At 49.6% G+C, this 17780-nt stretch overlaps 1 protein-coding gene across 1 annotated transcript; it reads right to left on the bottom strand.

Annotated features, from left to right (window-relative positions):
• Positions 1-5194: 5194 nt before the first annotated feature.
• Positions 5195-15947, bottom strand: ANKK1 (ankyrin repeat and kinase domain containing 1). Its single transcript, XM_024217342.2, has 8 exons — positions 15922-15947; positions 13638-13932; positions 12847-12998; positions 11602-11651; positions 10807-10962; positions 9919-10037; positions 6968-7013; positions 5195-6531 (listed from the first exon to the last, which is right to left on the bottom strand). Exons 1-8 carry the CDS (start codon positions 15945-15947, stop codon positions 5228-5230), a joined length of 2148 nt encoding a protein of 715 aa, XP_024073110.2. The 3' UTR covers positions 5195-5227.
• Positions 15948-17780: the final 1833 nt, after the last annotated feature.

Genomic DNA, 17780 nt, shown 5'->3' with positions numbered 1-17780 from the left:
CATATTGCCTCTATATAAATCCATGGTACGCCCACATCTTGAATACTGCGTGCAGATGTGGTCATCCCCTCTCAATAAAGATATACTGGACTTGGAAAAGGTTCAGAAAAGGGCAACAAAAAATATTAGGAGTACGGAACAGCTTCCATATCAGGAGCGATTAATAAGACTGGGACTTTTCAACTTGGAAAAGAGACGACTAAGGGGGGATATGACAGAGGTCTATAAAATCATGGCTGGTATGGAGAAAGTCAATAAGGAAGTGTTATTTACTCCTTCTCATAACACAAGATCTAGGGGTCATCAAATGAAATTAGTAGGCAGCAGGTTTAAAACAAACAAAAGGAAGTATTTTTCCCCACACAAAGCACAGTCAACCTTGCCAAAGGATTTTGTGAAGGCCAAGACTATAACAGGGTTAAAAAAAGAACTAGATAAATTCATGGAGGATAGATCCATCAATGGCTATTAGCCAGGACGGGTAGGGATGGTGTCCTTTGCCTCTGTTTGCCAGACACTGGGAATGAGAAACAGGGAATGGATCCCTTGATGATTACCTGTTCTGTTCATTCCCACTGGGGCACCTGGCATTGGCCACTGTCCAAAGACAGGATACTAGGCTACATGGACCTTTGGTCTGCCGTTCTTAAGTGAGATACACCCAGATGATTCTGGCACGTGAACCGCACCTCACACTGCAGAAGAAGGCGAAACCCCCCCAAGCTCACTGCCAATCTGACCGAGGGAAAATTCCTTCCCAACCTCACCATCCAAAAAAACTTTTGACTTTTTCCAACAGAAAATGTTGTCAAGGTCGACGTGTTTCCACAAAACGTTTAGTTTTTGACAAAATGGCGTTTTCCAACAGAAAATTTTTGGACCAGCTCCACTGCTGTGTTATAACAAACACTGTCCTGGGCAGAGCGCCAACCACAAGAACAGGAGTAGCTCATCAGCCCACCGAAAAGTAGGAGAGGTCCCCATACGGGCCAGGAGGCAGGGCACTGGAGGGACCTAACAAAAAGGCAGAGCTACTGATGTTGGCCCCAATGTTCCAAGGAGAATACTAGATCTCTCTTCTGACCATAGTAACAGACCAGTCTGGAAGTAAAGGGCCTCCCCTGTGCAGCAGAAGATGGGAAATGGAACTGGCAGCTTTCTGCATCCATGTCCCTCAAGAAAAAAATAAAAATCACATTTTAATTAGCGCAATTAAAGCGCCACATCTAAACCCTTCACTTCCCAGCTGGCAAAATGTCAGCATCGTCTGACAGCTAAAAGGTTGTGCTGTGCCCTTGGACTCTCTTCACGGACAGACAATGGCCAAAGGGAGATGAAGGTTGCCCCCATGCAACTAAACAGTGGCAGGAACTTGCTGGGGAACAGGGTCCTCCCGTCTATTGTGTGTGTCAATCACTCCCCAAAAGGTCAGGCACTTGGCAGCTACAACCGGGCACAGGCTGTATCCTGTCACAATCCTGTTTTCAGCAATGTCCTCATTGCAAGCTCCCAGGAAAAAGCGAAGGGAAATACATGCACACGATTTTTAAGGCCACCAGGGACCACTGTGATCATCCAATCTGACTTCTAGCATCACACGGGACCAGAGAATTCCAGCTAGTGGAGACTCCACTCTGGAAAACAGCAGCTAACTGGAGCAATAAATAAGGACATAATTCAGACTGCGAAATAGGCTTCAGTTTCCACAGGGTATTTTTAGCCCTGTCATTTCCTTTGCTTCCCCCTTTCCCCGCTCTAACCATCGTCAGCCCTTCCACAAGAAAACCATGTGCTGATTTATTGGCCTGACCATGTCTAGATACGGGCACAGGTAAGAAATCCACCTCAAACAGAACCTTGTCTGAAAAGGGTAACCCGGGCTCCTGCCTAGCAATTGAAAGCAGCTCCCAATCCCAGTCCTGCTCACCTTTATTTCCATGGGGTGAATTTCCCCCGCCTGTGCAGAGAGCCAGCGCCTCTCAAATCCCACATAAGACCTCAGAATAGAGGCGGGCAATAACTCCCTTTGAGTTAAAGCTGTGTTGGAGCTTCCAGTGCAAAATTAAACTTCCTTTCAGTCTGAGCACAGCTACCAGGGCGTTGGTAGCTTTAATACTTCTCTGTCCAGAGCTATGAAGTCTGCTTGTCTGGAGCCTACAGCTCTCTCATCAAAGGGAGCAAATGAAATATTTACATGGTCACTTAGGTCTGTTTGCCGGGACAGAAAGCTTAAGCTGAGGGGAGATGATATTATTTATGATTTCCTGAGCTCTGTGCTATACAAACATACGTTACAAGCCAGGTCAGAACCTGAGTGATGAGAGCTGCATGAGCAAATACACTGTTGCCTTCCGTCATCTGGGAAGGGTGAGATACAGCCCTTGCAAACAAGTTGATCAGGAAAGATGGGTCTCCTCCCACTTGGGGCTACAGGGTTGTTTATTTATAACGCTGCTTCTCAGCAACTAAGATGACAAAGAGAGAGTCACCATCTCGGGCATGTGCAAGTTGACAAATTCATCATTATTTCAGAGTTCTCACCGGATAAAATAAGGGCCATCGAAGGCTGCTCAGAAGTTTTCACCCACCATTGTAAAGACAACGTGTGCACAAAAGACCACACTCCAGTCAACTCCCTGTCTTAGGAGCAGGGGCACTTCACTCAGAAGCCGTAAGGCATCCCTGCAAATAACCAATAGCCCACCAGAGGCTCCTTTGCAAAGAAAGGCACTGCCAAGTTGCCGAAAGCAGCCCAGATGGGCTGCCTGAAAGGAGCACAAGGCTGCGTTTCAATGCAGCGATTCTGGGGAAAGGCAAAGCTGAATTTCTCTAGGCCTGGTGGAATGATTGCTCTTCCATCTCAGGTTTCACCTGCACCGGTCGCACTACAGAGGCTGGGGTCTGATCCAAAGCTCACTGAAAGATTCCATTTACTTCAGTGGGCTTTGAACCAGGCCTAAAATCCACCTTCCAAGCAAATACTTAACAAGAATTAAGTGCTTGGGCTAAAATGAAATTCTCTCTAGCAATACACTGCGTGTGGACTAGGCACTATAGAATACTGTCAATAGATGGCAATTAAAATCTAATATATTATAATAATTCATAAGAATACAATGACTTTGTTGTGATGATAATGCATAGAGGACTGTTCGTCTCCCAGTCCCCCAATGGGTCATCCCCCTTAAAATCACATTTCTTCTCTGAGGCCTGCCAGAAGTGCGTATATAATTCAAAAAGAAAACGCACTGAGTCCTCTGTTTCCTGGCTCTTCTGTGTCTCTCTCTTAGACTTCAAGCTCTGTCCTCATTTTGTGCCTGCGCAGTGCTGAGCACAAACCAGACAAGTAGTAAGGAATTAACCTCTTGGGCGCTGCAATGCCAGGCTGGGGCCACGCACTGGTTACTGCAGCCCTCCGCCATTGTTAGGGATCTAGCAAAAGAAACCAGCTGGCCAAGAGAAGCCCATTTTTCCTCTCCCCATCAACGGAAGATGAGCTGAAAGACCATTTCATCCGCCACCCCTCAAAACACTGGCCCTGGCTCTGCCAGAGACGAGGCTGGAATCAAAGGCCCCACTTTTATTTATTTGTTTATTCACAAATATATTTGGGTCCCATCGCTGTGCCCTGTTCCAAGTTGCAAACTGATAAATGCTCTGCACCGTTCCCGGCTCTTGAAGGGCAAGCAGAGGAGACCAACTGACCCCGTGTTACCACACTCTAGGAGATCTCCCGGACAGCTGATCAAGAATCCTAGTCTAGCAGAGAAAACACCTTGCACCATTTCCTGAAAGCTGACGATTCTGTTGCGTTACAATAAGTCAGTGCTGGTCATTTGGAGGCAAAGCACTGGCTCATTTGGGCCAGACAGCCTCCTGCAGTTATCTCTTCAGCGCGGAAAGGAGAAAACACCCAAACCAATGGGAGGAATTTACTACAGAACCTTTTCTGTCCCGTCCCCCCCCCCCCCCCCCCCCCCCCACACACACACGCGCAGGGCCAAATTTTCAACAGGGGCTTCTCATTCAGGACGACTAACTTCGCGTGCCCAGGTTTGGATACCCAGTGCCTCTCTATAGAGGTGCTGAGCACCTCCAGCTCCCATTATCTTCATCCGCTGCTCAGCATTGGTGAAAAACAGGACATCTCAAGTTGGACACCCAAAATCAGAGGCTGCTTTTCAAAGTCTGAGCGTCTGTACCCACATACTGTAAAACTCCACTTCTGGCTCAGATATTTGTGGGCATTGCAACAAATCTGTTGTTATCTAGTATATCAGTGGCCTGGAGGGACAGGGGATGAGGGTCAGACTCATGTTGACCTCTTGCCCTAGATGGCCCTAGAACCATCTCCATGGTGGCAAGTCCTCTGCTCAATGCCTCAAGGTGTGGAGAAATCTGAAGACATAATTTGAAATGGTTAGAGAAACACTCTCCCCCACCTTACCCTTTTGCTGGGAAGAAGGGAGGGGAATTCTTTTAGCGTTTTCCCCACCCTCACCCCAGTATGTCCATTTCAGGCATTATTTTTCCCGTAATTCTGTTTTGTTTCCTTGTTTCATTTTCACTGGTGGCGGCTGGTATGAAAGTGGGATGTTGGAATAACTGACACATAACTGCACCATATGCTCCATGTCTATTTCCAGCAGTGGGTGGGACTCACAGGGTGGGTGGGACTCACATTCCTGCTTATGCCAAGGCCCCTCTGTGACACTCTGATTCCTGTAAAAGCTCCCCATTTAAGGGCGGAATGGAAGCAGGAAGCTCTGTGGGAGACGTGGGTATGTTTGTCACCAGATGTAAATCCAGCAGGGTCCATACAAAAAGAGGGGTGTAGCTTTTGCATCCACTGCCCCCAGATGAAATTACTAGCATGGACGCACATACACATGGGTCAAATCCAGCACTCCCACCCCCAAGCCTTCAAAATCATGAGTCAGACCCCCAGAATAACCAGTGTTGGGTTCTTTGTGTTTGCCCTCAGGCGTTGGAGACTTTAGGATTCACATCCTCCAGCTTTTCTCAGCACACATGTGAACTAGAAATTTATTTATTTAAAAAAAAAATGAAAGTTGAGATTTTCCTACAATCGCCTGACTCAAGGAGCTAGTGATTGAAGAAACAACATCTAATACTGCGAGACTCAACATAAAATTGCAAGAGCTGGTGACTCTCCAAATCCATCCCACCTGTTGACCATGTCAGGGGTGAATTGGAGCTCACGGTTTTAAGCTTTTTCACCACTCCATGTCACCCTGCTCCCCATGTTATTCACTGGCAAGTCCTGGCCTTGCAGCAAGATAGCAATGCTTTGCTTCTGATTCCTAATGGCCAGCTGGAAGGGCGTGCAGCCAGTCATGTCCTCCACCTCCAGCACAGCACCAGCCTTGATTAAGGTCTTTATGATAGCTACGTTGCCACTGAGGACAGCGAGGTGCAGGGGAGTCCAACCCACCTTGTTCTTAACATTGATGTCTGCTTTGTGCTCCAGAAGGTTGATGATGCTCAGGAAGGTACCCCGCTGGACTGCGAGGTGGAGAGGGGTCCACTCTGATTTCTCAGTGATGTTGGGGTCCACCTCGCTTCTCAGGAGCTCGCAGACCACAGTCTCTTCGCTATAGCGGGTGGCCACGTGAAGAGGTGTCCAATCCATGCCTCCTTTGACATTCAGTTTAGCGTGGTTGTCTCTTAGCAGGCGGATGATTTCGATGTGGCCCTTAAAACAAGCCAGGTGTAGGGGGGTCCACTCTTTGTCCGTCCTCAAGTCCACATTGGCCCCGTATTTGATCAATTTCTCACATATCAGGTATTTCCCCTTCACCGCGGCCATGTGCAAGGCACTGTAGTGATTCTTATCCAGGCAGTTGACAGATGCCCCACTCTTCAGCAGGTATTGGACCACCCTGAACTTACCCCTCTCCACGGCAAAGTGCAGTGGGGTCCGGTGGTTCTTCTGCTTCCTCTCTAGGTCAGCTCCTTGGCTAGCTAGGAGTTTCACAAGGCTGATGTGCCCGAAGCAAGCTGCCACGTGGAGGGCAGTTCTCCCATCGTTCTCCTGGCAATTGGGGTCAGCCTGGCGGGAAAGCAGCACCCGGGCCACATTCTCGAAATTGTTCTGAGATGCCAAGTGGAGCGGAGTCCATCCTTCATGTTCTTGGGAGTCTGCCTGCGCCTGGTGGTCCAGCAAGAGGCGCACAATCCTGTCATCCCCATTCTGAGCCGCGAAGTGAAGAGGAGACCAACCGTCTTTGTCGGCCATGTTGACATCCGCACCGTGCTCTATTAGAACCGAGCAGATCTCTGGTAACCTCTTCTGGACCGCCACGATGAGTGGGGTGTAGCCACAGACCAGCTGGCTGTCCAAGTTGGCCTCCTGACTCAACAGAAACTTCACCTTCTCCACATTTCCTTGAATCACCACGAGGTGAAGCAGGGTGAGGCCATTTTCCTGGGCCCTGCGGACTTCCTTGGACATTATGAAGCTCTCCAGGCCCTCGACCTCGTTGGCGGCGGAATGTGGGAAATCAGTCTCTAAGGGCAGAGGAAACAGAGTATGAGAAAGAGAAAGCAACTGAGTGATATAACAGCTTGACGGCTCCCAAACTATGGTGTGCACAGCACTGGGGAATTCTGGATGCCCAGAGCTCAAAATAAAACCCATGCATGTGGATCTGCAGGGTCTAAAACCAAAGGAAATGCACCTGCCTGCTGGTCTGCTATGGGACGGGGCTGTATGGGTAAGAGCAAAGGAAACACTTGGCATCTCTCTCACAGGGACTTTATATTTGTTCTTTTTTTGGTTTGCACTTTTCCTTAATCTGAAATTAAAAATCACCCAGTCCGAAAACACATGGACTGTCCTTTTGTATGGAGACTATCGTAGGGTAAAGGTGGGAAACAGGGCTGCTCTGTTCTCTTGCCCACTTGATTCTCATCTAAGGTTTATGAGCAAAGGTGACCTACTCACCACTACTACTTGTGTCTTGGGAGAGGATGGATCCTTGTTTCTGGCTCTTGTTTTCAGGGAGGAGAGATAACAGGAAAAGAACATTATGGGCAGTTTGTTATTTGCGATTTACCATTTGTGTGTTTCATGTTCTTCCCATTTAGCGCGCTAGGATTTTGTGCCATCATTTATGCACTATTTTTCTTACCAAGCTTGCTTGATATTACATTCAAAACTCACTTAAGATAATCACAGCACAAATGGGAATGCAAGAGTGCAAACACAGTGCTTGGGGTTATTATAAATCACCAGCATGGCCTGTTTTACCTTAAAAGCTAAATAAATTTCCTTGGGAATTTTAACCCTCTGATAAATCTCATGCATAGTGAGCTGTCCTTAGTATTTACAGCCTACTTAAAAAATTAATCTTGAAAGAAAACAGTACATTGAATAATAAATCACAGAGAAGGCAAGACTTCCATTTGTTGAAGGCAAGAGAGAATCCTTTGGAGAAAAAGGAACAGGTTCTGTCTGTCTCTCCCATCTACCTCCCTGCTGATACTCCATGATTCCACTATAGCAATTTCCAGTAACTTTTTAGAAGAACTCCTTTCTCATAGTGCAGTCTAACCTTCCCCTCCCTGGCTGCCAATCATGGCTATGTCGAATGCGGTCTCCTTGGACTCCTGAACTCTCTCCTGAACTGGTGCTTTCTGGGAAACATGCAGGATAATGAGGTTTCGCTCCCTCTCTTTCCTTAGTCACCTCTTCCCAAAGCTAAATGTTCCATTTCCATTATTTCGATGTTTAATGACAGGATCTCAGATGCCCATTTACACTTCCTCCCAGGGACTCTGAACAAAACCATCTTCCTTCTGCTTGACCCTCTGAACTTGCCTGCCCAAGCATCTGGTCTCTCGCTAACTTTAATGAAGGGGGGGGGGGGAATGAAACTATGACAAGAATAGTCTTTCAGTCCTCCTGTGTTAGAATAATAGAATATCAGGGTTGGAAGGGACCTCAGGAGGTCATCTAGTCGAACCCCCTGCTCAAAGCAGGACCAACCACCAACTAAATTATCCCAGCCAGGGCTTTGTCAAGCCTGACCTTAAAAACCTCTAAGGAAGGAGATTCCACCACCTCCCTAGGGAACCCATTCCAGTGCTTCACCACCCTCCTAGTGAAAAAGTTTTTCCTAATATCCAACCTAAATTAAAAAATTAAATTAAATTAATGGAGATATCCTATCTCCTAGAACTGGAAGGGACCTTGAAAGGTCATCAAGTCTAGCTCCCTGCCTTCACTAGCAGGACCAAGTACTGATTTTGCCCCAGATCCCTAAGTGGCCCCCTCAAGGATTGAACTCACAACCCTGGGTTTAGCAGGCCAATGCTCAAACCACAACCTCCCCCAATGCAACTTGAGACCATTGCTCCTTGTTCTGTCATCTGCGATCACTGAGAACAGTCTAGATCCATCCTCTTTGGAACCCCCTTTCAGGTAGTTGAAGGCTGCTATCAAATCCCCCCTCATTCTTCTCTTCTGCAGACTAAATAATCCCAGTTCCCTCAGCCTCTCCTCATAAGTCATGTGCTCCAGCCCCCTGATCATTTTCGTTGCCCTCCGCTGGACTCTCTCCAATTTTTCCACATCCTTCTTGTAGTGTGGGGCCCAAAACTGGACACAGTACTCCAGATGAGGCCTGTTACTTCTTCCCTTGGGGGAGGTACCTCTTACACGCTACACTGTGGAGATTTAAGAGCAAACATTTGATATATGCACTGACTGGGATATGCTTGGCTTAATACATATGCCTCTGCTTCCCCAGAGCTGGAAAATGTCATCTGGAGCTTTATGCTTGGCACTAAGGACTCCGTCCTGCAATTAACCCTGCCTGGGCAAACCCCCACATGGAGCTCCGTTGGACTCTGACGGCAGGGCCGGCTCTAACTTTTTTGCCGCCCCAGGCAAAAAAAAAAGAGCGCCACCCTGCCGTAACCCCCCCCCGAGCGCCGCGCCGCCGACCCCCCCCCCCCCCCCTCACCCCCGGGCCGGGCCGCCGAAACCCCCGCCCCCCCAGCGCTGCGCCGCCCAAACCCCTGCCCCCCTCTCCCTCCCCGAGCGCTGCGCCGCCCAGCCCAAACCCCGAGCGCCGCACCGGGCCGCCCAAACCCCCGCCCAAACCCCGAGTGCCGCACCGCCCAAACCCGCCCCCTCCCCCCCCGCCGCCCCGCCCCCCCCCCCCCCCCCCCCCTCGACCGCCGGGCCGCCCAAATCCCGAGCGCTGGGCTGTGTCGGGCCGCCCAAACTCCAAGCGCCGCGCCGCACCAGCCCACGCCCCCCCGCAGCGCCTCGCCACTGAAACAAAAACAAACAAAAAACCTCGAGCCAAAAAAACCCACCGAACCAAAAAAACCAAAAAAAACCCCAAAAAAACCCGAGCGCCCCCCGCCCCCAAGATTGGCCACCCCTTCCAAGGTGCCGCCCCAAGCACGTGCTTGGTTGGCTGGTGCCTGGAGCCGGCCCTGTCTGCCGGCATGGAGCTCGTTGCAGGATCAGGGCCTAAATGATATCCAGCCCTGCCTCTGCCGTGTGCTTGCAGCTGTGTAAAAAATTCTTTCCCTCAGCCTGCCTGCGTCCCAGCCAGCACAGCATTGCATCCCTCTGGTGGGGAGTAAGTTCCTCACCAAGAGGATGGGATAAGGCTCCTTCCTGGTGGCTAATAAGAACTTCCTCCATTTAAACAGCCCTGAAGTTCACTGGCCAACTTCCTAGATTCATGGGCTCCCTCCTCAGTAGCGAAGGAGGAAACACACCAGACAGAGCACCCTGTACAAAAAGCGCGGAGGTAGTGTGATGGGTAACAATGGGGAAAGAGATACAGCTCCCTCCTGAGTGTGAAAAGACGGGAAGGGAAACACTGCTAAGGTGCTTGAGAACATTTCCCAGGGGATGGTGTGAATCTTCCTTACTTTTTGGCTCCCAGATAAGGTGGGCTTGTGAGACACCTTCCTGACGAGGCGCTCATTCTCCGGATCCACCACGAGGCTTTGCATTAATGACAGGAGCATGTCAGTTTCCACAGGGATATCTACATAAGGAGAAAGACGGTTAGTCGAGGCCTACCCTTCCCCACAAGACCCAAAGTTCAACAAACACATTGGGAAGGGGAACATCTAGGGGGAATAAGTATAAAAGGGAAAGTGTTTGGGCAGTGGCTGGCCACTACACAGCTCAATGCAAACAGCCAGTTAGTCTCAATCCTTGCCTTCACACTTGCAAACCCGGACAGTACAACAGGCACAAGGAGAACAGAGGCTCACAGAGTACCTCATGCAGGATGTGCTTCTTCAGGCAATGCCCAAGCAGCATTCAGGGGCAGAGAGCCCCCAGAGAGGATCACAGCAGTGTCTTTAGGGGGCTGACTTTCAACACAAGCCTCCGACAGAGGCTTCTAAGGAAGCTCTGCACTCATTGTTAAAAGCATGACAGAGCCCCGGTAAGAGGCTGGTTCAAAGATGGGACTCCCTAGGATTAGCGAATCTGCATGGTTTGAGATCCTTGAGAAGGACATGGCCATGGGGTGGGGGGAGACCCAGGTAAAGACTGTTTGTGAGAAGCCCATAAATTGCCTTATGTTTAAACTAAAGGTGGGGCTGAGCGGCAGAGTTGAGCCCCATATCCCAGCTTCCCCCAGAGGTCAGAAATCTTGGGAGCTGGAGCTTTGGTCCAGCTGATGTAGGAGCCGTTCTTGACATCTAGAACTGCTTATTGGTGCAAAACTCACGCTGGGAGTTCAGATCAGGTGTTTGGCTTTGCACTCAGCTGAGTTCGAGCCAGGTCGCACTTGGCTACCACACCTGTGAAGCGTGGCCTTTTCTTGGGGTCTTGGTCCCAGCACCTCTTCATCAAGTCAACCATCTGCTGGCATTCCCCTGGCCACTCATCACAGATGGACTCTAGGCACGGCCGCCTGCCTGCTGAAATCCCGACTATGATGGCCATCATGTTGGCTCCTGAAAAAGAGTCAACAATGGGCACTGCACTTGTTTTCTATGACCAGGATGGAGCAGCCATGACGCTGTGGTAATTACAGCCGGGGTGTACCAATAGCCTGGGGCCTTTGACTCACTGCTTAGGGACTGCACTCCCTTGCTTCGAGCACAATCCCACCTCTGCCCCAACACCCCTATGCTCTAGGGCGTTGGTTTGTCAGTCTGTCTGAGCCAGCCCTGTGAGCAGGGTTCCAGAAGGCCCAAGCTTCACATTATCCCCCTAACCCCTGCAGCCAGGTGAAGGTTTATCCCCCTAGATGACACCACCCACCTCGAGTCAACAGATGAAGCCCACTGGTTTATTGTCCTCAGGTCCCAACAGCAGCATCTGGCCACATCGTTACAAAACAGGCAGCCTGGCTGGATGCAGGAATGGCAGTCAGGGCTCTTTGGTTCTATTCCTGGCTCTGCCACTGACTCTCTCTATGGCCTTGAGTGAGCTACTTGATGTCTCTCTGCTTCTGTTTCCCAGCCTGGAAAGCGGGGCTAATGATTTAGCCTGCTGTATTTCCCAGGGCTGTTGAGACTTGAGGTTACTCATTCAGCACAGTGCTTTGGAGGTAAAGATCGGTGTGGGAAGTGGGTTTTTTTAATTGTTACCTGAATATGGCTTCTTCTGCATAAGAACCTCCCAAATGACAATCCCGAAGCTGTGGGCAATGAAAGGTCATCGGCAGCTGTCCATGTGGCATCCTTTTCTTAAATAACAATTAATCTCACTGCTTGGTGGGATACTCTCAGCTTCTCCGGGAATGGACAAATTAGGGAAGAGGCTATTCAGATGCATCTTATTGCAAGGGAACCAGCCCCCATGCCTCCAAAGGGGAGGATTTCTCAAACAATCACAGAAACCTCAAACAGCCCGGTACTCCCAGGCTGCGCCAATGCCGGAACTGGGGTTGGTCACTGAAATGGATTGCTCCCAACGACAGCCCCTGCAAGAATCAGGCACCGAGCCCCATCGTTTTGACCCAGTTCCCATTTGGGGAACCTATGTTTGGCGACTTCAAAGTCCCAGCATTCATTTGACCCTGGGCTTCTTCTTCGCTTCTTGTTCCGCAGTGTGCCTGCTAAACAGCTGGTGCATTTCAGGGGTGGATAAAGGGTCCCCCTATATCTAGTTTGGGATGTAAGGAACAAGAGGAACCTAAGTCATTGGCCTTTCTCCAGTATGGCACCCCATACTGACCAAAGCTAAGCTGATACCCAAATGCAAAGCCCGAACAGAACCTTAATTGCTTCAGTACCAGCAAAAATAACAAGGAGTCCGGCGGCACTTTAAAGACTAACAGATTTATTTGATCTGAAGAAGTGTTTTTTTACCCACGAAAGCTTATGCCAAAATAAATCTGTTAGTCTTTAGGGTGCCACCGGACTCCTTGTTGTTTTTGCTGATACAGACTAACACGGCTACCTCCTGATACTTCAGTACCAGCATAACTCTAAGCAATGCCTGTTGAGCAAAAGACCACATGCTGCCTGCATTGTGGTTTAATATTATTCCTCTCCTCCAATAGCTCTTCATGACCTAACAGGGTGTGATGGAACCGGAGGCAATACAGCATACAAGTCATGCCGGGTCAGAACTATACAGAAATGCAGCTGGTCGGAGACAGATGACTCTCCGCGGATAAACTCACCCTGATGAGGGGCAGCACACGTCGCTCCTGGCATGTTCCCCACCAAGTACATTATGCAAGGAAGAGAGCCAGAATGTAAACAAAATTAGGCAATGCACAATCGCTCTCCCGTCATGCAGGAGCGAGATGGGAACTCTGGCTGACCCCTGAACAGATATCCCCAGCTGCTGCTGCCTCCCGTCCAGTCACTCCGCACAGCCCTTACCTATACACATCATATTCGGGTCCTGGCGGCCTGGTGCTGTGGAGAAACATTTCGGGCGGGATGTAGCTCAGGGTGCCCCGCAAGGCTGATCTCTCAATGTACTGCATCCGGCTCGACTGCTCCATCCATCTGGACAACCCAAAGTCTGAAATCTGAAACCAGGGCCAGTTATAACCTCCCTTTCTATCACCCAGCAACCCCTCTCTCTGCTTGCTCTAGCCATCTAGGGTGCAGCTGTTTACAGACAGAGGGAAGGTTTTGTGATTGAGATGTGGGGAATGAACTCCCAGGCCCGTTGAAGTCAGTGAGAGATTTGCCATTGAGCTTGATAGGGGCCAGGATTTCACCCTGGATTGGGACTGACCTGCATTCAATTCCCAGCCATGCCACAGACTCCCCATTTGACCCTGGGGAAGTCATTTAATCCCTCTCTGTCTCCGTTCCCAGTCCCACCTTGTACGTTTTATCCCTTACTTCCACCCTCTGTTTACTTTGTCTAGTTCAGCTGTCAGCAAACCAGGGCAGGGTCTGTCCCTCGTTACTAGGGTGACCAGATGTCCCGATTTTATAGGGACAGTCCCAATTTTTTGGGTCTTTTTCTTATATAGGCTCCTATTACCCCCCACCCCCCGTCCTGATTTTTCACATTTGCTGTCTGGTCACCCTACTCGTTACGTGTCCGTCTCTGATGTTCTTTGGGGTCTCTAAGCACTAGTGTAAAACAACTAATAAATAACACTGATAACAGAGAGAAGAACCCATTCCTATACACACAGCCCTAAATGCCTTACCTTAACGTGCCTATTCCCATCTAGAAGAATATTCCCTGGTTTTAAGTCTAAGTGAAGTAAAGGAGGTGTCATGCTGTGCAGGAAATTCATAGCCAACCCCGTCTCATGGATAATGCGGAATTTGAGCTGCCAGGAAAATTTGTGGGTGGGGAGCACTGTTTCCAAGGACCCCTGGGCCATGTATTCCATCACTATCCCCGGTGGGCTGTTGCAAATCCCATAGATGGAGACGATATGCTGGAATTTTATTTTCTCCATCTTGGCTGCCTCTTCGACAAGGCAGTTCATGCTGGTTCTGCAGGGAACGTAGAACGGAGAGATATCAGTGCGGATTCACAGTCAGCATGATGGGGCTGCAGCCCAGAGCACACCCAAACTTCCCGAGCAGCCTCTGTATCCCAGACTGGCCCTGTACACCCATCCACCTCCAGGATCAATGACAACTGTCTCCCAGGCTAGCGTGACCCTGCAGATGGCATCTGAAAATGTGTTGCTCTGTTGCAGGCCAAGTTCTAAGACACAGGCTGCTTTAAAGGCCATGGGTTTCCATAACCAGCTGGCAACTGTACATGCCACGTCTCTCAATGAAATAGGTCTAAGCACATTCACCTCCAGCCTTTGAATAATGCCATACCAGGGACCCAGCTCTCAGACCAGTTCACAACCTTCCCATCAGTTATCTCACAAAGCCTCTGGGTGTAGCTGCCTCTATACCCTGATTAAATTCATAAATCCCACTCATTGTTTCACTCAAGTCTATGCATCTCCCAACCCGTTTGACCAGTCTGGGTGTTCCCAGCATGTTCGAGGCAGCAGAGCAGCTCACGTCAAGAATTCAGTTACACAGGCACGTTGGGAATGAATCAGGGCTTGCACCATAGTGAAACTCAGCTGTGTTCAGTGTAATGTCTTTCATGTTTCAGTCCAGGTTTACAATAGCGCCCAAACGCCAAAGCCCTGGTGTGGCATGCAGACAGGTATACACACATGCAGACAGGAGCTGGCACGGGCATCTTAGCACTTTGGGAAGTCTGGTCCTCAGTGTACTCCAGACACTATCCAGAGCGAAGTCTTCCAGTCATGGATCCTGCAGGCCAGATCATGCCACATCTGAATGTGGGTACTCAGGGAAATCAGGGGGAGTAAGCCACAGCCGAGATCCCCTTTTGTGGCTTCCCTGCATCTCAGCTTGGCTGTCCACTGTTAGCCCACGAGCAGGGGGATGCGGAGAGAGGCAAAAGGTGGGTTGAGTCTGGGTTCTGCCCCCATCCCAGGAGCCGCTCGGCTCATGCAGCACGGGAATAAGCTGCACCCTGAAGCGAAGGGTGCTGCAGATCCATGTCCCCCATGAGCAAAGGGGAAGCAGAGAATGAATTTTACCTCACAGTTCCTTCGTTGGGCTCCTCCCGGGGCAGTGCCGCTATGCACTACCCATATCAGGGCTAGGAGCAATGGCTCAGTCTAGGCCTGAATGACAGAGAGAGAGACAGACGGACAGACTCAGCTGTGGTTTGGGATGGGATTTGAAATCAGCTGGCCAGTCAGTAAGATCAAGGTTGTACTGATGCAAAGGAGGTGGGTTTCGTGCCCCGCCAGGCGAGCTAGGAGACAGAACCCAGAGGAGGCACTGCCAGTGGCTAGACAAACAGGGGGAGCAGAGAGAAACTGAGCTGCATGCCCCAGTCTGTCTGTATCCCTCTGTTGTCTCTTGTTTCATACTTCGATTATCAACTCTTTGGGGCAGGGACCATCTTTTTGTTCTGTTTGCACAGCGGGATCCTGGTCTGTGACTGGGTCCTAGAGGCTACAGTAATAACAAACAACCACCACCACCCTAAAATGATCCCAGTGCCGGGTTCTCAAGCTTCTTCCCTCCACAGCACCGAGCCCCTTCTCTGGAAAGGCCCACAACCCACATCTGAGACTCTCTTTCCTAGTTCATGTCCCCATAGCACTCCCCATCCCAATCAGCGCTCTGGACTCGGAGTCTCCTGAGCGGGTAGAACAGGCTGGCAATCAGTCCTCAGGCACCGCCTGCACCACTCTCCAGGTCAGTGCACAGGGAGGCTGGCTTCTGTTCTATTCGTTGCCACACACATGTGGCCTTGTCTCCCATCTTCCCCCTACCTCAGCCCCGCTTTCCTCCGGACGGGTGAGTCTAGCTGAAGTTAGTAGGCTCACTGACAAACGGCACCTCCAGTTTGAGTGACTGGTGCAGAGAGGTCATGCTGAGACAGAGCGTGAGTGGATAGGAGTCACTCTACCAAATGCCTTCATTCATTACTGATCCGTCGGCAATCGCAGCCTCATGGCTCCTGGCCAGGTGCTCAGGTGACTTTTAAAGGCTCTCTTGAAACCTGCTACTCTGCCTCTTTACAATAGGGCTGTGCCCCTGCGGTTTCTTCTAGTTAATTCTTTGGATGGTTTGGAACCTTTCACTTCCTGGTCTTGGGGCCTGTACGGAATATTTGCAGATAAAAAAAGAATTGAAATGTTTCTATTCTACATTAGAGAGAGTAAACATAAGAATGGCGGTACTGGCTCAGACCAACGGTCCATCTAGCCCAGTATCCTGTCTTCTGACAGTGGCTGATGCCAGATGCGTGAGAGGGAATAAACAGAACAGGGTAATTATCAAGTGATCCATCCCCTGTAGTCCAGTCCCAGCTTCTGGCAGTCGGAGGTTTAGGGACACCCAGCACATGGGGTAGCGTCCCTGACCATCTTGGCGAGTTACAGACACACTCTCAGCACTGGCTTGGAATTACCTGTCCTTGCTCTGGGTCCATTCCCAATGCTGAGGGTTAATGACATGGTTCCTCCGCCATGGTTCCGTGCAGGCGGAGAGAGTGCGATCAGAAATGTGGTCCTAAGGCAGGACTTGTCTACACAAACACTTAGTTTGCAGCAAGCTGGGGTGTAAATCTACCCTGCCTATCACACACTAACTGTCCATGTGGATCCTGCTGCATTCACTAGCAGTTCCCTAGTGTGCTTTGATCTACCCCACTTGACTTGGGAGCAGCCTGATTGCCTGGAGCATCTATTGCCATGATGGTGTTTCAATTTGGGCTCATCCTTCCATAGGAACATACGTGTCAGGCGGAAGCGTTTTGTTTATTTTTTAAAGCCAAGGACTGTTGGGAGGGTTTAAAGCCAGAAGCAGAGTGTTTGCCCTGTTCCTTTCATTGGCTCAAAGTTCGGGGAAAAGGGCAATGTGTATGCAAAGTATGGAGTTTGTGTTTGCTTAATTGGACTGGGATCAGCATGGCAGAGCTGGGGCCTGAAAAGAGCAAAGGAATCCAGCTGTGAACTGCATGGCAGTTTATAAACCTGTGTATAAATCTGACTCTCCTTTCTGCACCACGCCAGGCAGTTCTGCAAAGTCCCCATCCCTGGGTCAGCCCAAACGGATAGCAGCTTTACAAGCACATTAGCTTCTTTGCAGCGGAAGCCCAGCAGAAGCTGTTGTGCAAATAAATTTGACAAAGATATGAGAAATTAAGTGTCTCAAAGGAGCGACGCCTGTAGATCTAATAAGAATGTTATAGCCTGTGAAATGCCAAATTGAATCTCTCTCCTGGGTCTCCAATATTGGAGTGGCATCGGATTAACCAAAAAGGCTGCTGCATTTCACCTCTGGGTGAAAAACCCCTTTTTCGATGCCCAGTGTAAACAGCTCCTTGAAACCAGCCTTTACAAAGTACAACTCTGCTCTGCTCTCAGTCATACCAATGCAAATGACTTCAGCGTGGTTACAATGGGGCAACCTACAGTACAATGTGGATGGAGCACTGTCTCCGATCCTCAACTCTTCCCATACAAAACCTGAGCATGAAACCTGGCTTGACACTAAAATGACTGCACTGCTCTTTGCTTTGTAAGTCCCAGGGAAAAGGATATGGAGCCCCCAACAGACCACCCTTTTGCTTCCCCCTCATTTCTACTACAATCCAGTCACTTTCACAATAGAAATGGTTAAAATTTTCCAACATTCCATCTTATACTACATTTTTTCGATGACACTTTTCAGCAGCATTTCTAATTTCAACCAAAAAAGGAGCGACTTTTTGCAAAAAGTGTTTTTCAATCAGCTCAGCTGAAGGGGTTCTCTTGAAAGTTTGTGAAGTACAGAGCCCCCAG

This window comes from Terrapene carolina, unplaced genomic scaffold (genome assembly GCF_002925995.2).
Source record: "Terrapene carolina triunguis isolate 2854851 unplaced genomic scaffold, T_m_triunguis-2.0 Scaffold374, whole genome shotgun sequence".
NCBI classification, from domain to species: domain Eukaryota; kingdom Metazoa; phylum Chordata; order Testudines; family Emydidae; genus Terrapene; species Terrapene triunguis.
Note: the sequence above shows the minus strand (reverse complement) of the source record. Positions and strands in the feature narration are given on the sequence as shown.